This window comes from Hylobates moloch, unplaced genomic scaffold (assembly GCF_009828535.3).
Source record: "Hylobates moloch isolate HMO894 unplaced genomic scaffold, HMol_V3 SCAFFOLD_21, whole genome shotgun sequence".
Taxonomy (NCBI): domain Eukaryota; kingdom Metazoa; phylum Chordata; class Mammalia; order Primates; family Hylobatidae; genus Hylobates; species Hylobates moloch.
This window is the reverse complement of record NW_026652296.1, coordinates 28417070-28444424: the sequence shown is the minus strand read 5'-3', so window position 1 is coordinate 28444424 and position 27355 is coordinate 28417070. Positions and strand designations below refer to the sequence as shown.

General features: G+C 46.5%; 2 protein-coding genes across 6 annotated transcripts in view; both read left to right on the top strand.

The window, feature by feature from the left end:
* The window catches only part of POFUT1 (protein O-fucosyltransferase 1), a 71459-nt gene extending 51381 nt beyond the window's left edge, over positions 1 to 20078 (top strand). The window contains exon 7 of one of the 4 annotated variants that reach the window (XM_058432708.1): positions 19966 to 20078. In XM_058432708.1, the coding sequence (XP_058288691.1) occupies positions 19966 to 19977 (12 nt within the window). In that variant the 3' untranslated portion in view covers positions 19978 to 20078. Of the gene's footprint in view, positions 1 to 678; positions 1266 to 15962; positions 16585 to 19965 lie in introns of those variants that run through there. The other 3 variants (XM_058432709.1, XM_058432704.1, XM_058432707.1) reach the window with 3 other exon arrangements.
* A 140-nt stretch (positions 20079 to 20218) lies between these two features.
* The window catches only part of KIF3B (kinesin family member 3B), a 71105-nt gene continuing 63968 nt past the window's right edge, over positions 20219 to 27355 (top strand). Inside the window, exon 1 of one of the 2 annotated variants that reach the window (XM_032142211.2) lies at positions 20219 to 20330. The gene's annotated coding sequence lies outside the window, so the exon portion shown is untranslated. The remainder of the gene's footprint in view (positions 20331 to 27355) is intronic. The other variant, XR_009211426.1, reaches the window with a different exon arrangement.

Below are 27355 nucleotides of genomic sequence, written 5' to 3'. Positions count from 1 at the left end.
AAACTCTTGAGCTCAAGCGATCCACCTGCCTTGGCTTCCCAAAGTGCTGGGGTTACAGGCATGAGCCACTGTGTCAGGCAATTTCCTGGGTTTTAAACTGGCAATTAACTCTTTATTTTATTTTATTTTATTATTTTATTTTATTTTATTTTATTTTTGAGACAGAGTCTTGCTCTTTTGCCCAGGTTGGAGTGCAGTGACACAATCTTGGCTCACTGCAACCTCCGCCTCCCAGGTTCAAGTGATTCTTCTACCTCGGCCTCCCAAGTAGCTGGGACTACAGGTGCCCGCCACCACACCCAGCTAATTTTTGCATTTTTAGTACCGATGGGGTTTCACCATATTGGTCAGGCTGGTCTCCAACTCCCAACCTCATGATCTGCCTGCCTCGGCCTCCCAAAGTGCTGGGATTACAGGCGTGAGCCATTACGCCTGGCCTAATTCTCTATTTTATAAAACACTGAACAGCCCACAGGAAATACAACTGCAGACCTGTGCTGTCTGTGGTTCACAGGCTTGTGAGTCCAAGGTGGCCAAAGTCTCAGGCTTTAAAGCTGGGTTAAAACAGGCTTTGAATCTCACTCTGCGACTTACTCATTGCATAATTGTAACCTCAATTCTCATCTGTAAAATGGGAATAATAATAGCACTTACCTACCTCTTTTTTTCCTTTTTCAGGGACGAAGTCTTGCTCTATCTCTCACTGCAGCCTCAAACTCCTGGGCTCAAGTGATCCTCCCACCTCAGTCTCCCAAGTAGCTAGAACTACTGGTACATGCCACCATAATTGACTAATTTTTAATTTTTTTTTGTTTTGTAGAGACAAGCTGGTCTCGGACTCCTGGGCTCAAGAGATCTTCCCACCTCAACCTCCCAAAGTGCTGAAATTTTAGATGTGGCCTGGCCAACAGAGCAAAACCCTGTCTCTACTAAAAATACAAAAATTAGCCGGACGTTGTGTTGCACAACTGTAATCCCAGCTACTCGTGAGGCTGAGGCAGGAGAATCACTTGAACTTTGGAGGCAAAGGTTGCAGTGAGCTGAGATTGTGCCACTGCACTCCAGCCCAGGTGACAGAACGATACCCTGTCTCAATAAATAAATAAATAAATAAATAAATAAAGCTAAATATTAATAACTACAATAAATAAACTATTTTTGGCTGGGCACAGTGGCTCACTCCTATAATCCCAACAGTTTTTGGGAGCCCAAGGCAGGTGGATTGCTTGAGCCCAGGAGTTCAAGATCAGCCTGGGCAACATAGGGAGACCCTGTCTCTACAAAAATACCAAAATTAGCTGGGTGTGGTGGTGTGTGGCTATAGTCCCAGCTACTTGGGAGGTTGAGGTGGGAGGATAGCTTGAGCCCGGATGTCAAGGCTACAGTAACCTGTGATTGTGCCACTGCACTCCAGCATGGGTGACAGAGCAAAACCCTGTCTCAAAATCAATCAATCAATCAATCAGTAAAATAAATAAACTGTTTTGAGGGTCACTCTGGAGCTTTCATCCAATAATCCCTGCTCTACCCATAAAGGCAATTTTTTTTTCTTTTTCTTGTTTTTTTTTTTTTAGACAGAGTCTTGCTGTTGCTCAGGCTGGAGTGCAGTGGCGTGATCTCAGCTCACTGCGACCTCTGCCTCCCAGGTTCAAGCAATTCTCCTGTCTCAGCCTCCTGAGTAGCTGGGATTACAAGCGTGCACCACCATACCTGGCTAATTTTTGTATTTTTAGTGGAGGCAAGGTTTCACCATGTTGGTCAGGCTGGTCTCAAACTCCTGACCTCAGGTGATCCACCCGCCTTGGCCCCACAAAGTGCTGGAATTACAGGCGTGAGCCACCCCACCCGGCAAAGGTAATTTTTTTTTTTTTTTTTGAGATGGAGTCTCACTCTGTTGCCCAGGCTGGAGTGGTTCTATCTTGGCTCACTGCAACCTCCACCTCCCGGGTTCAAGTGATTCTCCTGCCTCAACCTCTCGAGTAGTTGGGACTACAGGTGCGTGCCACCATGCCCGGCTAATTTTTTGTATTTTTAGTAGAGATGGGGTTTCACCGTGTTGGCCAGCATCTTGACCTGACCTTGTGATCCGCCAGCCTCAGCCTCACAAAGTGCTGGGATTACAGGTGTGAGCCACCATCCCCAGCCCAAAGGTAATTTTTTATAAGACTGGTTGAGGTACATTCCAAGGTTTCAGGGACTTTGGTTTTTGGTTTTTGGTTTTTGTTTTTTTTGAGACAGGGTCTCACTCTGTCGCCCAGGCTGGAGTGCAGTGGTCTGATCTAGGCTCACCGCAACCTCTGCCTCCTGTGTTCAAGTGATTCTCATGCCTCAGCCTCCCAAGTAGCTGGGATTACAGGCATGCACCACCATGCCTGGCTAATTTTTGTATTTTTATTTTTATTTATTTACTTTTTTGAGACGGAGTCTTGCACTGTCACCCGGGTTGGAGTACAGTGGCTTGATCTCGGCTCACTGCAACCTCTGCCTCCTGGGTTCAAGTGATTCTCCTGCCTCAGCCTCTCTAGTAGCTGGGATTACAGGCATGCGCCACCATGCCCAGCTAATTTTTTTTTGTATTTTTAGTAGAGATGGGGTTTCACCATGTTGGCCAGGCTGATCTTGAACTCCTGACCTCGTGATTCACCCGCCTGGGCCTCCCCAAGTGCTGGGATTACAGGCATGAGCCACCACCCGGCCATTTTTGTATTTTTAGTAGAGATGGGATTGGCCAGGCTGCTCTCGAACTCTTGACCTCAGGTGATCCACCCGCCTCCGCTCCCAAAGTGCTGGAATTACAGGCATGAGCCACCACACCGAGCCAGGACTTTGTTTTTAATTGTTAGAAGTACAGCTCACATTTTCCCTTTAAGTGCCAGAAATACGACATTTTCCTTTGTCCACAATGCAGATAAAACTCAGCTGAGTGAGGATGTCTGCAGGATCCTGCTTCTTTGGGATGGTGGGCAATGAACAACGATGGACATAGATGTGTTGTTTGTAGGTGAAGAGAGGGGTTTAGCGGAGAGGGCATTCTAGGTGAGGAGAACCGGTGGAACAAAGTATTTAGAGGCGGGTGAGCTCCTGGAGCCTGATCAGAGAAAAAAGGGAAATATCGCCAATACTTTAGTTGGGCCTGGTGTTGACAGGAAGGCAACCTGGCCTATCCTCTGGACAATGGGGAGCCATTAGAGACATGTAAGCAGGGCAGTTCTGCAGAAACACACACAGAGGGCTAACCAAGAATGATCACGGTTTGCAAGTCACTCACTGACTGTGCTTCTGAAAGGCCTCGTCTCAAATCAGTTATATATTGTGTCTCTTCTCCAGAGTCTGAGAGCCTCCAGGGACGAGGGGAATAGGATATTTTTCATCTCTCTGTCCTAGAAACACACTCAATATTTGCAGAGCACTTGAGAGAAGTGGAGGGACTGAGCTGGAGTCACCTGATTATAGGCAGAGGAGAGAGTGCGAGCTCTAGGTTACAATCTGACTCTGGCATGAGGTAGCTACACAACCTTGGCTAGTTAATGAACTGAGCCTCAGTCTTCCCATCTGTAAGGTGGGGATAATAACAGTACCTTTGGGTGGGGTGCGGTGGCTCACGCCTGTAACCCCAGTACTTTGGGAGGCCGAGGTGGGCAGATCACCTGAGATCAGGAGTTCGAGACCAGCCTGGCTAACATGGTGAAACTCCATCTCTACCAAAAATACAAAAATTAGCTGGGCATGGTGGCAGGCGCCTTTAATCCCAGCTACTCCGGAGGCTGAGGCAGGAGAATCGCTTGAACCGGGGAGGCGGAGTTTGCAGTGAGCCAAGATCACGACACTGCACTCCAGCCTGGGCAACAAGAGTGAAACTCCATCTCAATAATAATAATAATAATAGTACCTTCATGATAGAATAATTACAAAGACTGATGTGCTTAAGTCATCATAAGTGTTCAATAAATGTCCTTTTGGGGATTTTCAGCTCCCCCAGCAGCCTTCCCCTTGATCTCCTTGCCTTAGCCCCCCACATTGTGTCTGTGGATTATCATCTCCCACTGCCCTCCACCTCTTGTGCTCTCACCCTTTCATTTCCCGATCCCACTTTCCTACTGGTCAAATGTGAACCATTGCATGTATTTACTTCTGATGCTTTTTAGGAAAAGCCAAAATGTCACACCCAGCTGAAAAATGGAAGAATTTGGTCTTGAATCCAGGTCAAGTTCATGAACTCTTATACCACCCTGTGCTCTTTAGGTCCGTTACATACTGGCTGTGAGAAATCAAGTTTCTAGGTGGGGCACAGTGGCTCATGCCTGCAATCTCAGCACTTTGGGAGTCTGAAGTGGGAGGATCACTTTGAGTCCAGGAATTTGAGACCAGCCTGGAAAACAAAGTGAGATCCTATTTCTACAGAAATTTTAACATTAGCCAGGTGTGGCTATGTGTACCTGTAGTCCCAGCTACTGGGGAGGCTGAGGTGGGAGGATTGCTTGAGCCCTGGAGGTTGAGGCTGCAGTGATCTGTGATCATGCCACTGTACTCCAGCCTGGGCAACAGAGTGAGACTCTGTCAAAAAAAAAAAAAAAGGTAGTTCCTATCCAGCTCCACAGCTGTCAATGTGTCTACCTGAGAGCCACACTTGGATCTGTCTGGCTCCAAATCTGGTGATTCTCCCCTACCCCATGCTCCCCAGTCTCCATGTGGAATCTTTAGTGGCCCATTAGTGGAATCACCATGCTTCTCCCATATGGTCATTAAATACTGGAGCATTTCACTGTAGCGCTTGATTATAAATTCTCACAGAAATTCTGCGAGGTCATCCAGCAGGAGTCACGCCCATTTTTGGATGAAGAAACTGAGGCTTAGAGAGAGAAAGCGACTTGTCCAAGTCCACATTGACTTTATATAGTCAATATTCTCCACACTTCCAGGGTTCTAGCCCAGTGCAAACTCTACATCTTAACCACTTTAAGGGGTCACATACCTCCTAAAGCAATGTCCTTCCCGCAATTGTTTCAGTAAATGTTTCCTGATGGATTGGCCACCCCTGTGTCAGATGCCAGTTTTGTGCAGAGCCTGAGTCATGTGCCCAAGGCACAGGAAATGGCCTTGCTTCTCAGAGAAGGAGAGGGTAAGTGACCATATTCTGATGGACCTGCTTGACTTTCAGGGTGGTGACCATTACAGGGTGATAGTCACCATGTCCAAATGGTGGAGTTGAGAATGGTGGCCTTCATTAAGACCACAAACAGGCCAGGCGTGGTGGCTCACACTTGTAATCCCAGCACTTTGGGAGGCCGAGGCGGAAGGATCACTTGAGGCCAGGAGTTCGAGGCCAGCCTGGCCAACATGGCAAAACCACATCTCTACTAAAAATAGAAAAATTAGCCGGGCGTGGCGGTGCATGCCTGTAATCCCAGCTGCTTGGGAGGCTGAGACACGAGAATCCCTTGAACCTGGAAGGCAGAGGGTGCAGTGAGCCGAGATTGCACCACTGCACTCCAGCCTAGGTGACAGAATGAGACTCTGTCTCAAAAAAAAAAAAAAAAAAAAAGACCACAACAGCTGCTTTAACAATAAACATGATTCCTGATTACTATATACAATTTAGAAAATAGGAAAAGCTGTTAAGAGGAAAATAAGAATCAACTATAATCTGAATACCCAAAGATAATGACCATTGCAAATATTTGATGTATTTCCCTCTAGTTTTCTCTGTGCCAACACACATGCACACGTACTTCCTATTAGGTCAAATGTGTGATCATAAAAAAACTACAGTAACATACCTGTAGCAGATGCTATTGATTGCCTACTCAATACACACTCTCCCTTCTCCCTGTTTACAGAACTCCAATTTTTTTTTTTTTTTTTTTTGAGACAGGGTCTCACTGTTTCCCAGGCTGGAGTGCGGAGGCGTGATCACGGCTCACTACAGCCTCAACCTCCTGAGCTCAGGTGATCCTCCCACCTCAGCCTCCTGCATAGCAGGGACTACAAGCGTGAGCCACCACACTCAGCTGATTTTAAAATTTTTTGTAGAGATAGGATCTTGCTTTGTTTTCCATGCTGGTCTCAAACTCGTGGGCTCAAGCAATCCTCCCACTTCAGCCTCCCAAAGTTCTAGGATTACAGGCATGAGCCACCTTGCCCAGCAGAACTCTAATTTTGTTTTTAGGTAGTCGTGGAGTTGCCTTAATCTTAGAGAAGATTTAACCTGTGCCAGGAGATGAATTATGGCTGGTCTAGACCAGTCATGGTAATCTGATTCCCCTTCTAGACTGGATTGCTGCATTGTCTAATATGGTTGTCATTGCCCACACCAATGGCTTTTTAAACTAATGTTGATTAAAATTAAATAAAATTTAAAATGCAGCTTTTCTGCTGCACTAGCCACATTTTAAGTGTTTAAAAGCCATCCATGACCGGGCGTGCTGGCTCATGCCTGTAATCCCAGCACTTTGGGAGGCCGAGGCTGGCAGATCATGAGGTCAGGAGTTCGAGACCAGTCTTGCCAACATGGTGAAACCCTGTCTCTACTAAAAGTACAAAAATTCACCAGGCATGGTGACAGGCGACTGTAATCCTAGCTACTTGGGAAGCTGAGGCAGGAGAATTGCTTGGACCCAGGAGGCGGAGGTTGCAGTGAGCCAAGATCATGCCGTTGCAGTGAGCCAAGATCATGCCGTTGCACTCCAGCCTCAGCAACAAGAGCGAGACTTTGTTTCAAAAAAAACAAAAGCAAAAACAAAAACAAACAAACAAACGCCATCCATGACTAGTGGCTACCATTTTGGACAACACAGATATAGGACATTTCCATCACTACAGAAAGTTTTATCGGACAGTGCTGGGGGTATGCAAGTGGTCCAATTCTGGCCAATGAAACATGAATGGTAAGTTTGGGGGGACTCCCCTACATAGATAGAAAAAAAGAGCCTCATTAAGACAGAACCTCTGTTCCTGCATCTTTCTGTCCAAGACGCTGGTGTGAGTGTGAGGTCTAGCAGCCATCTTGCAACAACAAGATAACAAGTACGAGGACAAAAAAAAAATTGCTGAGGATGGCGATGGAATAGGATGAAAATAGGCTGCTTCTTTCTTTCTTTTCTTTTCCTTTTTATTGAGATGGAGTTTTGCTCTTTCGCCCAGGCTGGAGTGCAGTGGTGCAATCTTGGCTCACTGCAACCTCTGCTCTGCCAGGTTCAAGCGATTCTCCTGTCTCAGCCTCCTGAGTAGCTAAATTACAGGTGCCCGCCACCATACCAGGCTAATTTTTGTATTTTTAGTAGAGACAGGGTTTCACCATGTTGGCCAAGCTGGTCTCAAACTCCTGACCTCAAGTAATCCACCTGCCTTGGCCTCCCAAAGTGCTGCGATTACAGGCATGAGCCACTGTGCCCGGCCTCTTTTCTTTTTTAAAATTGCATAAGGGCTGGGCACTGTGATTCAAGCTTGTAATCTCAACACTTTAGGAGGCCGAGATAGGAGGATCGCTTGAGCCCAGGAATTCAAGACCAGCCTGGGCAACATACAAAGATAAAAAATTAGCTGAACATGGTGGCACATGCCTGCAGTCCCAGCTACTCAGGAGGCTGAGGTGGGAGGATCGCTTGATCCCTGAAGGTTGAGGCTGCAGTGAGCGGTGATTGTGCCACTCACTGCACTCCAGCCTGGGTGACAGAGCTAGACCCTGTCTCAAAAAAATTAAAATAAAAAATAAAATTGTGGTAAAATACATGTAAAACATACCATATTAGCCCTCTTTTAGTGTACGGTTCAGTAGTGTTAAGCACGTTTACATGTTTGTGCAGCCAATCCTCAGAGCTCTTTTCATCTTCCAAAACTGAAACTCTCTCTCCATTAAACAATTTCCCGTTTTCTCTCCCCAGCCCCTAGCAACTACCACTCTATTTTCTGTCTCCATGAATTTGACTACTCTAAATACTTCATACAGGTGAAATCATGCTGTGTTTGTCCTTTTGTGACTGGTTTGTGTATTTGTTTACATATATATATATATATATTTTTTTTTTGAGACAGAGTCTCTTCCTGTCACCCAGGCTGGAGTGCAATGGCGTGATCTCGGCTCACTGCAACCTCCGCCTCCCGGGTTCAAGTGATTCTCCTGCCTCAACCTCCTGAGTAGCTGGGATTACAGGTGCCTGCCACCACGCCCAGCTAATTTTTGTGTTTTTAGTAGAGATGGGATTTCACCATGGTAGCCAGACTGGTCTCGAACTCCTGACCTCGTGATCCACCTGCCTGGGCCTCCCAAAGTGCTGGGATTACGGACATGAGCCACCTTGCCTGGCCTTTTTTTTTTTTTTTTTTGAAATGGAGTCTCGCTCTGTCACCCAGGCTGGAGTGCAATGGTGTGATCTCAGCTCACTGCAACCTTCGCCTCCCAGGTTTAAGCGATTCTCCTGCCTCAGCCTCACGAGTAGCTGGGGTTACAGGTGCACACCATCACACCTGGCTAATTTTTTTTTTTTTTTTTTGAGACGGAGTCTTCGCTCTGATGCCCAGGCTAGAGTGCAGTGGCGCAATCTCGGCTCACTGCAAGCTCCGCCTCCCGGGTTCACGCCATTCTCCTGCCTCAGCCTCTCTGAGTAGCTGGGACTACAGGCGCCCGCCACCATGCCCGGCTAATTTTTTGTATTTTTAGTAGACACGGGGTTTCACCGTGGTCTCGATCTCCTGACCTCGTGATCCGCCCACCTCGGCCTCCCAAAGTGCTGAGATTACAAGCGTGAGCCACCGCACCCGGCCCCTGGCTAATTTTTGTATTTTTAGTAGAGACAGTATTTCACCATGTTGGCCAGGCTGGTCTTGAACTCCTGACCTCAAGTGATCTGCCTGCCTGGGCCTCCCAAAGTGCTGGGATTACAGGCATGACCCACCGCGCCCGGCCTGTGACTGGTTTATTTAACATAATACCCTCAAGATTCATCCATGTTGTAGCACGTGTCAGAATCTCATTCCCTTTTGAAGTTGAACAATATTCTATTTTATGTTTATACTACATTTTATTATCCATTTACCTGTTGAGGGACAGTGGGTTGCTTCTACCTTTTGGCTATTGGGAATAATGCTGCTATGAACATGGGTGGGTATACAAAGATCTCTTTGAGACCCTGCTTTCAATTCTGTTGGGTATTTAAAGTGGAATTGCTGGATCATATGAAAATCTACTTTTAGTTTTTTGAGGAACTAACACTTCAGCACCTCTACCATTTTACATTTCCACCAACAGCACACAAGGTTTCCAATTTCTCCATCCTTGCCAACACGTATTTCCTGTTTTTTTATTTTTATTTTTTATGATAATCATCTAATGGGTTCGAGGGGGTAGCTCATTGTGGTTTGATTTGCATTTCCATAATTAGTGATTTTGGATATCTTTTCATGTGTTTTTTTGCCATTTCTTTTTTTTGAGACGGAGCTTCACTCTTGTTGCCCAGGCTGGAAGTGCAGTGGCACGATCTCTGCTGACAGCAACCTCCACCTCCTAGGTTCAAGTGATTCTCTTGCCTCAGCCCCCCAAGTAGCTGGGATTACAGGCGCCTGCCACCATTTTGGTAGATGTAGGGTTTCACCATGTTGGTCAGGCTGGTCTCAAACCACTGACCTCAGCTGATCCCCCCGCCTTGGCCTCCCAAAGTGCTGGGATTACAGGCGTGAGCACTGCCATTTCTATAGCTTCTTTGGAGAAATGTCTATTCAAGTCCTTCGCCCATTTTTTATTCTTTATTTTTTTTGGAACAGACTTACTCTGTCACCCAGGCTGGAGCACAGTGTTGCAATCCTGGCTCACTGCAGCCTTGACCCCTCAGGATCAAATGATCATTATACCTCAGCCTCCATGCCAGGCTAATTTTTTTTCCTTGTTTTTTTTTGTAGAGAGAGTCTTAACACGTTGCTCAGGCTGCCTTGAATTCCTGGTCTCATGCCATCCTCCTGCCTTGGCTTCTAAAAGTATTGAGATTACAGGTGTGAGCCACCGCGCCCAGCTTTTGTCCATTTTTTAATTGTGTTGTTTATGTTTGTTGTTGAGTTGTAGGAGTTATTTTTATTTTTTGGAGACAGAGTTTTGCTCTTGTTGCTGGGCATGATCTTGGCTCACTGCAACCTCTGCCTCCTGGGTTCAAGCGATTCTCCTGCCTCAGCCTCCCATTTAGCTGGGATTACAGGCATGTGCCACCATGCCCAGCTAGTTTTTGTATTATTAGTAGAGATAGAGTTTCACCATGTTGGCCAGGGTGGTCTCAAACTCCTAACCTCAGGTAATCTATCCCCTTCCCAAAGTGCTGGGATTACAGGCATGAGCCACCGCACCAGGCCAGAGTTCTTTATAGAACCTGGATATTAACCCCTTAATATATGAATTGCAACTGTTTTCTCCCATTCTGTGTGTTGTTGCCTTTTTAATTATGTTGATTGTGTAAGAAACTTTCTTGAAGACCACCATAGAGCAGTTAAAAATTTTTCCTAATGGGTATAGGTATCCTTTCACTTTCTTATATCTTCATAAGCATTTCCCCATATCATTGGATGCTGTTGAAAAATATCATTTCCTTCCTTCCTTCCTTCCTTCCTTCCTTCCTTCCTTCCTTCCTTCCTTCCTTCCTTCCTTCCTCTCTCTCTCTCTCTCTCTCTCTTTCTTTCTAGACAGAGTCTTGCTCTGTTGCTAGGCTGGAGTGCAGTGGTGTGATCTCGGCTCACTGCAACCTCTGCCTCCCAGGTTCAAGTGATTCTCCTGCCTCAGATTCCCAAGTAGCTGGGACTACAGGTGTGCACCACCATGCCCAGCTAATTTTTATATTTTTGTAGAGATGGGTTTTCACCATGTTGGCCAGCATGCTCTCGGTCTCTTGACCTTGTGATCCGCCCGCCTCGGCCTCCCGAAGTGCTGGGATTACAGGTGTGAGACACCACGCCCAGCTGAAAAATATTATTTTCAATGGCAGCATAATATTTCTCCTTACTGACATCTCTTAGTTTATTCTCTCCATTCCTCTAATATCGGACATAATATTTCCCTGCTGCAAATGAAGCTGAGGTGAACAAGCTTGTGCCTAAATCTTTGTGAGTATATCTCATTATTTTCTCAAAATTGATTCCTAGAAATGGAATGGGCTGACTCAAATGCTTTTTAGTCATCATGATTATTTAATTAATTTATTTATTTATTTGAGACGGAGTTTCGCTTTGTCGCCCAGGCTGGAGTGCAGTGGCGCAATCTCGACTCACTGCAAGCTCCGCCTCCCAGGTTCATGCCATTCTCCTGCCTCAGCCTCCCGAGTAGCTAGGACAACGGGCGCCCGCCACCATGCCCGGCTAATTTTTTTGTATTTTTAGTAGAGACGGGGTTTCACCGTGTTAGCCAGGATGGTCTTGGTCTCCTGACCTCGTGATCTGCCCACCTCAGCCTCCCAAAGTGCTGGGATTACAGGTGCGAGCCACTGTGCCCGGCCATGATTTATTTTCTTACAATTTGTGGCAATTTCTCAATACCATCAGCAATGGGATGAAAGTGCTCCTTGCCAACATTGTGTATGATGCTTTTTTTCTCTCTCTCTTTTTTAAGCCAAGGTCTCACTCTGTCACCCAGGCTGGAGTGCAGTGGCACAATCATGGCTCACTGCAGCCTCAACCTCCTGGGCTCCAGCAATCATCCTGCCTTAGCCTCCCCAGTAGCTGAGACTACAGGCATGTGCCACCACACCTGGATAATTTTTAAATTTTGTTGTAGAGATTGGGGACTCACTATGTTATCCAGGCTGCTCTCAAACTGCTGGGCTCAAGCAATCCTCCTGTCTTGGCCTTCTAAAGTGCTGGGATTATAGGTGTGAACAACTGAGCCCAGTCAAGTATGATGCTTAAAAAAAAAAAATCTGCTAATTTGAGAAGTAAATGTTGATAATGTATATTTTTTTGTTTGTTTTTGAGACAGGGTCTCACTCCATCACCCAGGCTAAAGTGTAGGGGCATGATCTTGGCTCACTGCAGCCTCAAACTCCTGGGCTCGAAGGATCCTCTTGCCTCAGCCTCCCAAATAGCTGGGACTATAGGTATGCACCACCAGCTAATTTTTTTTTTTTTTTTTTTTTTTTTGAGACAGAGTCTTGCTCTGTCTCCCAGGCTGGAGTGCAATGGCGCGATCTCGGCACACTGCAACCTCCGCCTTCTGGGTTCAAGTGATTCTCCTGCCTTAGCCTCCCGAGTAGCTGGGATTTTAGGCACCCACCACCACACCCGGCTAATTTTTTTGTATTTTTAGTAGAGACAGAGTTTCACCATGTTAGCCAGGATGGTCTTGATCTCCTGACTTCATAATCCGCCCGCCTCGGCCTCCCAAAGTGCTGGGATTACAGGCGTGAGCCACCACATCTGACTGCCAATTTTTTTTATTTTAATTTTTAGGGATGAAGCCTCTCTACATTGCCCAGGCTGGTCTCAAACTCCTGGTGTCAGGGGATCCTCCCACCTTGGGCCCCCAGGATGCTGGGATTGCAAGCATGAATTACCTCGCCTGTCAAATACATGTTTTTAAATAAATGTGCTGTGTGCAGTGCACCAGCCACTGTGCTAAGCACAGAGGATACAAATAAGTAACATAAAACCTGGTCCTGGGACCTAGGGTGGTAGTCTTGGTCTGTCAAGGGATTTTATGACCTCCTCCTGGCTCTAAGACTTTAATATCACTGTTTTCTTGGCCAGGCACAGTGGCTCATGCCTGTAATCCCAGCATTTTGGGAGGCCGAGGCAGGTGGATCATTTGAAGTCAAGGAGTTCGAGACCAGGCTCACCACCATGGTGAAACCCCGTCTCTACTAAAAATACAAAAAAAAAAAATTAGCTGGCCATGGTGGCACATGCCTGTAATCTCAGCTACTCGGGAGGCTGGGGCAGGAGAATCACTTGAACTTGGGAGACGGAGTTGCAGTGAGCCGAGACCATGACGCTGCACTCCAGCCTAGGCGACAGAGCAAGACTCTGTCTAAAAAAAAAAAAAAAAAAAAAGTATTGTTTTCTTTATCTCAGTATTACTATGTATGGGCCTTACAGCTGGGAAAGCATTTCACACCCATTCCCTGGGTGAACCCTCATAGCAGCCCTGAGGGAAGCAGGCAGGGAAACGAGGTCCTGAGGGTGAACTCACTTGCCCAAGGTCACACAGCCAGTTAAGTGCCTGAGGAGGAAGCAATTAGCAGCCAACTCCTGTCTGGCTTTCTTCAGAAAACATCAAAGATGTGAATTTAGAAGCCATTAGCTTGATCCTCAGACCTTAGAGCCTCCCTCAGGTCCCAGAGTTCCATCCATTCTGAACCTGGGCACTCTGCCAAGTGAGAAGCATCAAGCACAGCTCAGGTGCTTGGCTTCAGTCCAAGCCCTGCATCTTGTTTCTTCCTGAAAGGGGCGCTGGGATGTCACCTCCTTGCATTCTAATAAATAGTTCCCTTTGCAGTCTTTTTATACAACCCCTCTTCAGCCCTCCTCCCCAAATGGTATTAAATTTCCAGGAATACTGAACTCCCTCACCAGCACAACTTCTCACATTTACAATGATTGCTTTGCTGGAGGACACCATGACTCCCTGATAAAGAAAGGAAAGACAGCCACCATTCATGGAGAACGTACTAAGTGCATCTTTTTTTTTTTTTTTTTTTTTTGAGACAGAATCTTGTTCTGTTGCCCAGGCTGGAGTGCAGTGGTGTGATCCCAGCTGATTGCAGCCTCAACTTCCTGGGCTCAAGCAATCCTCCCATATCAACCTCCTGAGTAGCTGGGACTACAGGTGTGCACCACCATGACCGGCTAATTTTTGTATTTTTTGTAGACACAGGGTTTTGCCATGTTGCCCAGGCTGATCTTAAACTTCTAAGCTTAAGCAGTCCACCTGCCTTGGCCTCCCTAATTACAGGCGTGAGCCACTGTGCCCAGCCCCAGACCGTATTTTAGTTAATCCTCACAACAAACCTAAGCAGTTGCATTTCTAGCTCCACTTTGCATATGAGAAATGTGAGTCCCAGAGAGGTCAAGCGATGTGCACTGGGTCACTCAGCTAACACATAAGGAATGGAGCTGGGATTCAAACCTTTGACTGTCTGGACCCCACAGTCCATGCTTGTCATTTTCATAGCTCAGAGATGCACTGTCCAATATGATAACCACTAGCTGCATGTGCCTGCTTAGGCATAAATTAATTAAAATTAAATAAATACAATTCAGTTTTTCAGTAGCACTAGACTCATTTCAAGTGCTCAATAGCCACATGTGGCTGTTGGCTGCCTTATTGGACAGCACAGATATAGAGCATGTCCACCACGGTGGAAAGATCTGTTGGACAGTGCTGCTCTCGAATGTGAGAGAAGAAAGAAAACATCGTGATTTTACCCTTGCATGGGGAGCCAGGCCATCTGCCACTTGTCAGCTTTGTAGAGAGTCCATCGGAAGTTATTTTTCCTGGATGAGATCATAATAAAACCATCCATGGGTGACTGGGCTACGTTTTACCTTTCTCCTGGTTTGGCCTCCATTCATCCCCATCCATGATAGATGCAAGCATGTCCTTTCCCACACTCCCCTGCTGCCACCCAGTCGCAAGGTATCTAGTGCCTTTCTCTGTCATACAAGATTTGGGTTATCTTAGCCACTAAAATGGGGCATCCTCACAGGACAACTCAGATGGGGACTGAGCAAAGTTTCATAACACAGTGGGCTTAATTCCAGCTGGGTGGTCCCTGGGCGACATGCCTGCCACTGGGGAGGAGGGTCCTCACTGAGTAACATTGAGGAGGAGGGCTAACGGAGTTTCTTGGCAAAGGGGATGTCTGGTTATAAAGGGATTCTTCCTCCCGCTTAGCAACAGAACCCCCTCCCTATGTCTGGGGACTCCTTACTTTGTGAATGGAAGGCAGTCTTCTTCCTACCACAGAAGCCAAAAGGTCAGATGTTTGTCTTTACAGCTTCCACTGCAGGTAGGAGATGGGCATGTGATCAAGGATCGACCAATTAAGTCTTGGGTTACAGAGGTTGAGACTGTGGGAAATCCTTATGGAGAGGGAAGGTGAGAATGGTCTTGAGATAGTGCCCATGGCCAGGTGACCATGGTGAAAGCAGGGCAACCAGTGTTCTCACCATACAGGTCCAGTAGTACACAGTCCCACGTGGCCTCGCCTTCCTTATTCCTGGCCACTTCTAGAAACTTCCTGGTGATTTTGTGGCCTTCCTACCACCCTGCTAATAAATTCCTTTTCTGCTACCATCAGAATTGGTTTCTATTATTTATGATATCTATTATTATAATAAACTGACACAATGGTGCTCGCTGGAATTAGATCATTTCTAGGCTGGAGTTTGTTCTTGGGGAGGTAGGAAGGATGATCTCTGCTCTGGTCCATGTGATCTCTCCAGGACCCTTTTTTTCCAGCCCCACTGGCCTCCTTCCTCTTGTGACATCCTCATCATCTCTCCCCTTCATTGAACTGAGCAAATCTCCAGAATTGAGAGGTTTGGAAGCCCTACTCTGACTTTTCAAAACTTCTTTCATTCCCTGAGTCTCCTCCCCAAGATTCTGGGGCTCAGAAAGTCCTTTCTCTATTTTTCTACTGAAATAACTCTTTTCTGAGCAATAAATACCTCACAGTCCCGGTTAGATGGAAAACAGGACACAGCATGGAAAGAAAATGCTGGGAGTGGAAACGTACTTAGTAATATAGAAGTTACCCCATCATACTAGGGTGACCACTCATCCTAGTTTGCCTGGACTAAGGAGTTTCTTGGGACGTGGAACTTTGGTGCTAAAACAGGGACAGACCTGTGCAAACTAGAACAAGTTAGTCACCCTACACTGTACAGCTACTACTACTAATCCCATTCCAATACACAGCTTTATTCAGCTTGCTAAGGACAGAACCAAGACCAGACCATCATCAACAATGCCTTACCAAAGTTCTTTTTTCTGCCAGGTGCAGTGAATGGGTCATGCCTGTAATCCCAGCACTTTGGGAGGCTGAGGCAGGCGGATCACTTGAGGCCAGGAATTCGAGACCAGCCTGGCCAACATGGCAAAACCCTGCCTCTACTGAAAAATACAAAAATGAGCCAGGTATGGCGGCACATGTCTGTAATCTCAGCTACTCAGGAAGCTGAGGCATGAGAATCACTTAAACCCGGGAGGTAGAGGTTGCAGTGAGCTGAGATTGTGCCACGGCACTCCAGCCTGGGCAACAGAGCAAGATTCTGTCTCAAAAAAAAAAAAAAAAAAGTTGTTTTATTTTTCATTTCTTTAATATGAGTAAGCACAAGTATCTTTCCTTTTCTATGTTTAAAAGAAATATTTTCTATTCCTTTTCCCTGAACTATCTGTTCATACCTTTTACCTACCTGTTTAAAAAAATTTTAAACAGTTTTTGTACATATTTATGGGGTACATGTGCAATTTTGTTACATGCATAGAATGTGTAAGGATAAAGTCAGGGTATTTAGGTTATCTATCACCCAAGTATTTATCATTTCTATGTGTTGGGTACATTTCAGGCCTTTTAGCTGTTTTGAAGAACACAATACATTGTTGTTAAATAGCAGTAAAGACATCCAGTTAAACATAGTGGATTGATGACGTGTATTTATTTTTTTCTCCCTCGAACCCCATCTATATGGCAATAAGGAATAAAAAATGTATTAACCCAGAACATTAATAGGAATGAAAAGGAGACATTAGTGGCCAGGGATTTCAGCAAGTTTTTAGAAAACAGAGACAGAAGGGGAAGTAGTAGCTGACTTAACAGGGGGAGGAAGTTATGACCCAAATGTCTGCAGGGAATATTGATTTGATGACTAAAAGTTGAGCCCAGATTCTTCCATAGAAGAGATAGACACTAAAAATAAAGATACGAATGGAAATCTCCCACAGAGTAGAACAAAAGAGCCAAAAAGAGGGACAATAAGAGAAAAAGAGAGAAAATTAGAAACTCAGTTTGGAAAGTATAACTTCTGACTAAGAGAAATTCCAGAAAGAGAAAAAAATGGAGGGGAGAGCCAAGTCTGGTGGCTCATTCCTGTAATCCCAACATTTTGGGAGGCCGAGGCAGGGGGATTGCTTGAGCCCAGGAGTTTGAGACCAGCTGGGCAACACAGTGAGACCCCATTTCTACAAAAAATAGAAAAATTACTCAGGCGTAGTGGTATACACCTGTAGTCCCAGCTACTCGGGAGGCTGAGGTGGCGGGATCACTTGAGGCTGCAGTGAGACGTGATCATGCCACTGCATTCCAGCCTGTGCAACATAGCAAAACACTGTTTCAGGGGGGAAAAAAAATAGGAGGGGAGAAAATTATCAAAAAAATAGTACAAGAAAATTTCCTAGATTAGAGGGATATAAGTCTCCAGATTGAAAAGGCCCAGCTAACACAAGTGAGGAAAAGCCTCACTGAGGGGAATCATCATCAAATACAACATTATGGATAAAGACGATAGCCTAAAAGTTTTCAAAGATTAAAAATAAAAAAAGAACAAGACACATATAAAGCAACCGGATTAAGAATGGCATTAGACGTCTTAAATCTGGATACTAGAAACAACAACGCAATGCTTTAAAAATTCTGAGAGAAAATAATTTTCAGCCTAGATTTCTTTTTTTTTTTTTTGAGATGGAGGCTCCCTCTGTCGCTCAGGCTGGAGTGTGCAGTGGTGCAATCTTGGCTTACTGCAACCTCTGCCTCCTGGGTTCAAGCGATTCTCCTGCCTCAGCCTCCCCGAGTAGCTGGGACTACAGGCATGTGCCACCACGCCCAGCTAATTTTTTTTTGTATTTTTAGTAGAGACAAGGTTTCAGCATGTTGGCCAGGCTGGTCTCAAACTCTTGACCTCAGGTGATCTGCCTGCCTTGATCTCCCAAAGTGCTGGGATTACAGGCATAAGCCATGGCGCCCGGCCTTCAGCCTAGATTTCTATACCCTGCTAAACTATTAATCAAGTGTGAAAACAGTATAAAGGCATATTTAGACATACAAGGACTAAATATATTTGCTTCTTTGTGACCTTTCTCAGGAATATACAGAAAGATGTGCTGCACAGAGATGACAGAGTAAATCCACAATCCAGAAGTTTGAGACACAAGGTCCAGGGCACAGGGAATCCCAACCAGGCGTAGGATATAGGAAAGTTCAGTATGACAGCTGTGCAGTAGGCCTGGAGAGCACTGGTCCAGATCAGAGCTGAAGCCTTCAGGAGAAAAAAACAAAAGAGAACTCATGAATTTCTTTTTTTAAGTTGTTGTTGTTTTTGTGAGATGGAGTTTGCTCTTGTCACCCAAGCTAGAGTGCAATAGGGTTATTTCGGGTCACTGCAACCTCCACCTCCTAGGTTCAAGCAATTCTCCTACCTCAGCCTCCAAAGTAGTGGGGATTACAGGTGCCTGCCACCACTCCTGGCTAATTTTTGTATTTTTAGTAGAGATGTGGTTTCTCCATGTTGGCCAGGCTGGTCTTGAACTCCTGACCTCAGGGCAATCTGCCTGCCTCAGCCTCCCAAGGTGCTGGGATTACAGGCATGAGCCACCATGCCTAGCTGAATCGTTACGTTACACATCTGGAAAAATCACTGCTGATTATTTTGTCTAATTTATTAACCACATGGGAAAAAATTAACAATACCTGCAAAGAAAGCTAATGAAAGTGGGGAAAAAAATGAGGCAATTATTAGCCTCAGGAAATACCAAAACAGGCTGGGTGCAGTCTCTTTTGGTATTTCCTTTATTATTTTATTTAAAAATAAACTTCTTCATTGTAGAGAAAGTGTAAATCAAATTATGTGGGAGTTTTAATGGACCAGGCCTGAGAATGGCACACATCACATTTAATTGGCCAGAACTTGGTCTGAACTGTAAGGGAGGCTGGGAAATACTGTCTAGTTGTGTGTTCAGGAGCAAGAAGAAATAACGTTTTTGAGAGGAAGTAGCAATATCTGCCACAACAGGCAAAAAGTAGGGGTGGGCAGATGAAGAAGACCATCTCAGGTATTCGTTTATACAAGGAGAAACACATATTTATTGAGCACCTACTATTGACTAAGCTTGGTTCCAGGCATGGTGGATACAAGAGTGAACAAATAAAAGACTGCTCTTATGCAGTTTCTATTTAGTGGGGAACAGCAGGTGTAAGTTCCATGGGGGTTGGAACCTGCCCTTCTAGGCCAGTGTGGCTGGAATAGAGTTTTAACGAATTTTGCAGGAAGTAATAAGGACTTCATATTTGATTCTAAGAGCAATGAGACTCCATTAAATCGAGTATTAACCAGAAAGTGTCATGATCTGTTTTATTATTTATTTATTTATTTATTTTAATCTTTATATTTGGACAGAGTTTTACTCTTGTCACCCAGGCTGGAGTGCAGTGGTGCCATCTCTCTCACTGCAACCTCCACCTCCTGGGTTCAAGCGATTCTCCTGCCTCAGCCTCCCGAGTAGCTGGGCCTACAGGCACGCGCCACCACGCCCGGCTAATTTTTTGTATTTTTATTAGAGACAGAGTTTCGCCATGTTGGCCAGGCTGGTCTCGAACTCTTGACCTCAGGTGATTCACCTGCCTCAGCCTCCCAAAGTGCTGAGATTACAGGCGGGAGCCACCGCACCTGGCCGCATAATCTGTTTTAAATAATTACTCTGGCCACCTTATGGAAAATGGATTATTCGGGCAGAGCTGGACAAAAGAATGGAAACAGACCAGATATTTCAGGCAGGCTAGAGATGAGCGTGGCCTGGCCTTGCCTGGGGCGGTTGTGACTGACTGGATTGGGTGAAGGACAGGAAAGATACAACAAGGATGCCTATAGGTGTTCGTATTGAATCACTGGGGGCACCCTAAATGGGAGTTATCTCAGTAGCAGTTTGAGACACCAGTCAGATAATGGATGTGAAAGCTTTTAGGAAAGGTTGAACGGCGGCTGAAATAGCGTGTGTTCCATTTACAGATGGGAAACTGAGGCACGAGATACCAGAGGATGGAGTCAGGCCACGTTGTGCGCCACTCTCCCCGCTTAGGTGGGTGAGGAGACCGAGGTGTGTTGGGCCCCCGCTAAGCGCCAGCACCGAGCTGAGCCCCGCCCGGACCCAGCCAGCCGGCTTTCCCTGTCCGCTGCTCGTGTCCCAATAAAGTTATTGAAATTGACACCGGTTGCTAAGGAAGTGGGTCGCCGAGCCAGGTTGCTAAGGAAGTGAGCGGCCACTGTCTCTCCCCATCCGGGGCAGCGGGGAATGGCTGATCCAGGGGTTCGCCGCCCCCGCCGCCGCCGCCGCCGCCGCCGCCGTCGCCGCCCGCTTTCGGCTCGGGCCGCAGGTGAGTCGGAGGGGCCGGGCGCCCACCGAGCAGGGCTGATCCTGTGGCCGCCTGGGATTTTCCCTGCGACCTGCGCCCGCGCCTCCGCCTGGCTTTGCTGTCCCGCGAGCCGGAGCATCCTCTGCCCTGCCTCCCGGGCATCCTCTGGTAGTCCGGACGGCCTTGCCCCTCCTTCCCCTGGCGGGGTCGCGGCCCGACCCCCAGCCACGGCCACCTTGGGTCGCAGCCCACCTGGGGGCCCTGGGGCGGTGGTCAGGGCTCCAGTTTGGGAGGAGGGCGGGGAAGCGAGAGCCTGGGGTCCGAACCTCGGCGCTGTCCCGGGCTTGCTGTGTGACCTTGGGCAAGTCTTTTCCCCTCTCTGGCCTTAGTTGACCTGTTTATTCAATGGAGTCCTAAGACTTGCTGCTCAGAGTGGTTAAAGTAATGAGAAGTGTATGTGAAAGTGCCCTAAATTGGGAGAGGGAGAATTCTTACGGCACCCTAGCATGGGAGACCAAGAGGGCAGTTTGAAGTCTGAGTGAGTTAAAGACGTGGCATTTCCACTTAGTAACTGTGTGGCCCTGGGCAAGCTAATTTCTCTGAGTCTTCTTTTCCTTATCTGTGAAATGAGATAATAGACTACTGTGGAAATCAATGAGACTGGGTATGTCAAGTAGCTTGGCACATAGTAAGTGCTCAACCAGCTATTAGGAGGCGTCTAGGGTAGGAGGGCAAGACTTCCAGGAGGAGATGACTTTGGGACAGGTAAGGTGTAGGTGTGTAGAGTGCCAGCTCATATGGGTAGTCCTACTGCAATGCCAACCCCCAACCCCAGTTTTACTTCTCCATTCTGCTCAGAGCAAGGGAGGTACTTCTACAAGTAGTCCTGGGAAACTCTTTGAGGCCAACCCCTTGTAGATAGCTGGGGTCATGGTCTCATTTTCTACTTGGCTTCGTTGACCCTTCCAGAAGAAAAAAGGCATCTTTGTGTCCTTTGGGAAGTGCTTAAAGCAGTAATAACTATTTACAAGCATACGATTAAGAAGCACTTTACCAGGCATATTATTTCATTTAATCTTTACGTAGACTTTGCCAGGTGCCTGGTGATGTCATCCTCATTTTGCTGATGAGGAAACTGAGATTCAGAAAAGTGAAGGGAAGGACCTGCTTAAGAATTTTTTTTTTTTGAGACAGTCTCAGTCTGTTGCCCAGGCTGGAGTGCAGTGGCGGGATCTCAGCTCACTGCAACCTCCGCCTCCTGTGTTCAAGCGATTCTCCTGCCTCAGCCTCCCAAGTAGCTGGGACTACAGATGTTCACCACCTCGTCCACTAATTTTTGTAGTTTTAGTAGAGACAAGGTTTTGCCATGTTGGCCAGGCTGGTCTCGAACTCCTGGCCTCAAGTGATATGCCTGCCTCGGCCTCACAAAGTGCTGGGATTACATGCGTGAGCCACCACACCCAGCCATTGCCTAAGAATCTTGTATGTATTAAGTGATGGAAGTGGACTTGTTTCTAGGTAAATCCTGTATTTTATCCCCCATTCACTGTTGCCTCTGATTTTGCAACAGTTGCTATTATAAGGCCACAGCGGTATTCTTTTGTTACTTTTAACTGGCTAGAAGTTAAGGAAACAAGATCTCAGGTAAAGCTTTATTTAAATAGATACCATCCAAAGTGAGGATCTCAGAAAATAGTTGGAATCTTTTTTTTTCTTGAGACGGAGTTTTGCTATTGTTGCCCAGGCTGGAGTGCAATGGTGCCATCTCAGCTCACCGCAACCTCCGCCTCCCTGGTTCAAGCAGTTCTCCTGCCTCAGCCTCCCAAGTAGCTGGGATTACAGGCATGTGCCACCACACCCGGCTAATTTTGTATTTTTAGTAGAGATGGGGTTTCTCCATGTTAGTCAGGCTGGTCTCAAACTCCCTACCTCAGGTGATCGCCTGCCTTGGCCTCCCAAAGTACTGGGATTACAGGCATGAGCCACTGCGCCCCACCTGAGAGCTGGAATCTTTAAAAGAGGGCTTCTCTGTCCCTCATTCCCTCCTCGTTAAAATGAGGGGACTAGGCTAGATTATACTGAAGGCCCTTTCAGTGCTGTTATGCAGTTGTGGTTAAAAGCTTGCAATCGGACTACCTGGGCTAAAATCTTGGCTCTGCCACTTCCAAGCTGTGTGCTACTGAGCAAAGAGGTGCTACTTTACCTCTGAAATGATGCTCAGTACCTCTGAAATGATGAGAGGACTTTTTGGTAAGGGGCCCTGTGAGGAAGAATTATTCGTAGTTCATTTTGAACCCCTTGGTGGTGTAGTTTCCTCATCTGTAAAATGGGAATAGTAATAGGCCTTATTACCTGTGGCCTTATTATCATGTATGGCTGTTCTGAGGATTTATTTGAACTTAATATATGTGAAGTGCCCAGCATATTTGGTAAACATTAGCTATTGTTATTTGGGCTTAACGTGGTGCTTGTGCTGTATTTTCCATTTATGGTTGGTGAACGAGTAAGTTAAAGTATGTGATAATACCAGGTCCGTCAACCATAATGTCATTGCAAGCATGAAACAGTAGCCATCATGGCATTATATAAATGTTGATATTTTTATACAGTTGCCCCAGGAACCTGTAATCCTGTGCCACAATGGGTTGCAAAGAAAGGTAAAGCTGTCCAGGCATGGTGGCTCACGGCTGTAATCCCAGCACTTTGGGAGGCCAAGATGGGCGGATCACGAGGTCAGGAGATCGAGACCATCCTGGCTAGCACGGTGAAACCCCGTCTCTACTAAAAAAAAAAAAAAAAAAAAAAAATTAGCCGGGCATGGTGGCGGGCGCCTGTAGTCCCAGCTACTCGGGAGGCTGAGGCAGGAGAATGGTGTGAACCGGGGAGGCGGAGCTTGCAGTGAGCCAAGATTGCGCCACTGCACTCCAGCCTGGGCGACAGAGCAAGACTCTGTCTCAAAAAAAAAAAAAAAGAAAGAAAGATGAAAGCTGATGGTAGGATGTTATGTTTAGTAGCTCAACACCCTATTCAGTAAATATTTGCTAAATCCCCTTATGCTAGGCACATGGAGGATGTGGAGATCAATCCCATCTCCATATCCTTCAAGGAAATCAGAGCTTAATTTGCAAATTACTGCATTTGACATCTTTAAGTGAATTCTTATCTTATGTTTGCCCTGGCTGCAGAGTAAAGCCACTGATTCTAATCTGTTTTCTTGTGTCCCTAGACTTCTGTTAGGTGCCTGGATTAGAAACCTCAGATTGCTTCCTAAGCCTTTTCATCCATTAATTCGCAAGTCCCTGAGAAAGACCCTCCTCTTATGTAACAGAGAGTAACAATACTTGACAATAACAGTATGGTGCCTAATGGCTTACAAAAATGCTTACACTTGCGGCCGGGCGCGGTGGCTCACGCTTGTAATCCCAGCACTTTGGGAGGCCGAGGCGGGCGGATCACGAGGTCAGGAGATCGAGACCATGGTGAAACCCCGTCTCTACTAAAAATACAAAAAAATTAGCCGGGCGTAGTGGCGGGCGCCTGTAGTCCCAGCTACTCGTGGCGGGCGCCTGTAGTCCCAGCTACTTGGAGAGGCTGAGGCAGGAGAATGGCGTGAACCCGGGAGGCGGAGCTTGCAGTGAGCCGAGATCGCGCCACTGCACTCCAGCCTGGGCGACAGAGCGAGACTCCGTCTCAAAAAAAAAAAAAATGCTTACACTTGCTTACACATGCTTTTACTCATTTAATCTTATCTGTGTCCCTTCAAGGAAGGTAAGGTGCAGATTAGGATCTCTGTTTTATAGTCGAGGAATCTGAAGAGAAGCCAAGAAGCCATGATGCTATTGAGTGGCCCATTTCACGTTGAAATCCAGTCTTCTGTCTTCAAATTCAGTGTACTTAACCACTATCCTCCCCGGATTGTATTTATTCAGTATTTCCTGAGCACCTAGAGTGTGTCAGTTCTGTTTTAGCCTGGAGATATCATGGTAGAAAGGTACAGAGTCCCTTGCTCTCATGCAGCTTATATTCTACTGGCAGCAAACAGAAAAATACAGCAATAAATGAACAAGGGAATTTGGATAAGGAGTAAGTGCTGGGGTGAAATCCCATCTCTATTAAGAATACAAAACTTAGCTGGGTGTGGTGGCACGTGCCTGTAGTCCCAGCTATTCAGGAGGCTTAGGCACAAGAATTGCTTGAACCCGGGAAGCAGAGGCTGCAGTGAGCCGAGATTGCGCCATTGCACTCCAGCCTGGGCAACAGAGCGAGACAATGTTTAAAAAAAAAAAAAAAAAAAAAAAAGAGAAAAGGCCTTGCTAGGGTGGTGACATTTTTGCTGAGATTTGCTCCTAGGGAGGGGCCAGCCATTTGAAGACATGTCAGAAGGAAGAGCAAGGGTAAAGGCTATGAGGTGGCAACAAGCTTGGTAAGTTCCAGAAACTGCAAGAAGGCTTACAATGGCTGGGACAGGTGAGTCGAAGGTAGAGTGGGGAGGTGGGTGGATGTAGGGGATGGAAGTGGTAGGGAGCACTCAGATCATACAGGACCTTGTCTGCTAGAGTAACGAGTTGGGATTTTGTTCTAAAAGCTGTGGAAATCATTGGAGGTTCTGGAGAAGGGACGTGGCATGATCTATTTTTGTTTTTTAAAAAAATCACTCTGGCCTCTTTGTGGCAGTGAATTTCAGAGGGCATAGGAGTGGCAGCCAGGAGGCTAGTTAGGAGGTTAGGTGAGAGAAGATAGTGGCTTTCTAGGTTGGTGGCAGTGGAGATGGTAAGAGGACGGATTGGGGATGTGTTTCGGAGGTAGAACCAGCAGGATGGTGGGGTGAGGGTGAGAGAATAAGGATGACTCCTGGGTTTTGGCCTGAGCAATTAAGTAGATGTTAGAGATGCCATCTGCCTCTGAAATGATGAAAGGACTTTTTGGTAAGGGGCCCTATGAGGAAGAATTATTCATAGTGTATTTTGAACCCTGTAGAGGAGAGCCACAAGGTATAAGCATCATACTTTATAGTCTTTGGGGAGGAAATCCCAGATTATGCTGGCAGAAGCTAGCCAGGTGCAACTGATTGAAGCTTGAAGTTCCTACTGTGAACCAAAAAAAAAAAAAAAGTCCTGCTTTTCTGTAGTCTGGCTCTTTGCCAGCCTGTGGAGTGGCAGGTGTGGGCTTTGCCAGGGCAGTACCCATCTGTCTTTCTGTCTTGTGCTGTTGGCATTGCAGTGCTGACTCGGGATCTTGGCTGAGGGAGCCTGGCCAGCTCTGGAAGAGGGAGCGGAATCACTAGTGAAGTTCACTCAGTGCCCCAAATGGCCACATTCTCCCTGCCAAAGTGGTTCTTTCCCGGTCACCAAATGACAGTTCTAAAGTGTCAGAGCTTTTGACTTGAGAATCCCTGGAAAACTTATTGTACTCTACCAGAATTCCTAGAGGATTCTTGAATCTCTTCTGAGCAAGGGAATTCCAGCTTCATTGTTATGTATTCCAGTAACTGTACTTGTAAATCTGGGCATTACAGGGTTGTACATTCAACACTGTGAATAGTAAGACTAATAGTCTTATCACTGCCACTTGTTTATTTAATTAAATTTAATAAATTTATTCATTTTGGAGACAGGGACTCCCTCTGTCACCCAGGTTGGAATGCAGTGGTGTGATCATGGCTCCCCCACAGCCTTGAACTCCTGGGCTCAAGTGATCCTTCTACCTCAGTCTCCTGAGTGGCTGGGACCGCAGGCATGTACCGTCATGCCTGGCTAATTAAAAAAAAAAAATGTTTTTGGTCCGGGTGTGGTGGCTCATGCCTGTAATCCCAGCACTTTGGGAGGCTGAGGCGGGCAGATCACAAGGTCAGGAGTTTGAGACCAGCCTGACCAACATGGTGAAACCCCTTCTCTACTAAAAATACAAAAATTAGCTGGGTGTGGTGGTGCACACCTGTAATCCCAGCTACTCAGGAGGCTGAGGCAGGAGAATCGCTTGAACCTGGGAGGTGGTGGTTGCAGTGAGCTGAGATCGCACCACTGCACTCCAGCCTGGGCGACAGAGCGAGACTCCGTCTCAAAAAAAAAAAAAAATGTTCTGTAGATGGCTAGGCATGGTGACTCACACCTGTAATCTCAGCACTTTGGGAGGCTAAGGCACGTGGATCACCTGAGATCAGGAGTTTGAGACCAGCCTGGCCAACATGGGGAAACTCCATCTCTACTAAAATTACAAAAATTAGTCGGGTGTGGTGGTGCATGCTTGTAGTCCCAGCTACTTCGGAGGCTGAGGCGGGAGAATCACTTGAACCTAGGAAGCGGAGGTTGCAGTGAGCTGTGATTGTACCACTTCACTCCAGCCTGGGTGACAGAGTGAGACTCCATCTCAAAAAAAAAAGAAATTTGTAGAGACGAGTCTTACTATATTGTCCAGGTGTCTTGGCCACAAGCGATCCACTCACCTTGGCCTCTCAAAGTGCTGGGATTACAGGCACGAGCCCCTAATTTTTTTAGAAAACTTGGTCTCACTCTGTTGCCCAGGCTGGAGTGCAGTGGTGCAGTCATAGCTCATTGTAACCTCCAACTCCTGGGCTCAAGCGATCCTCCCACCTCAGCCATCCAAGTAGCTGAGACTACAGGTGCATGCCACTACACCCAACTAATTTAAAAAAAATTTTTTTTTTTTTTTTTTTTTTTGGTAGAGATAGGGTCTTGCTGTGTTACAGGCTAGTCTCAAACTCCTGGCTTCAAGCAATCTTCCTGCCTCGGCCTCCCAAAGTGCTGGGATTACAGGCGTGAGCCACTGCACCTGGCCACCACTGCTATTTGTATAACTTTGCAGTTTAGAATGCTCTTTCCTGTGCATTCTCATTTACTAATTGTCAGTCAGTTGAGATCATCTGGACTGCAGATGACGACATTGTGGTGTGGAGAGGTCACTTGTTTTTGTCAGTAATATTAAGCATTTTCTGGGTGCTGAGTTAGGGAGATCCTTGCTGCTCAAAGTGTGTTCTCTGTGACAGACGTACCACGTCCCCAGGACCTTGTCAGAAATGCAGAATCTAG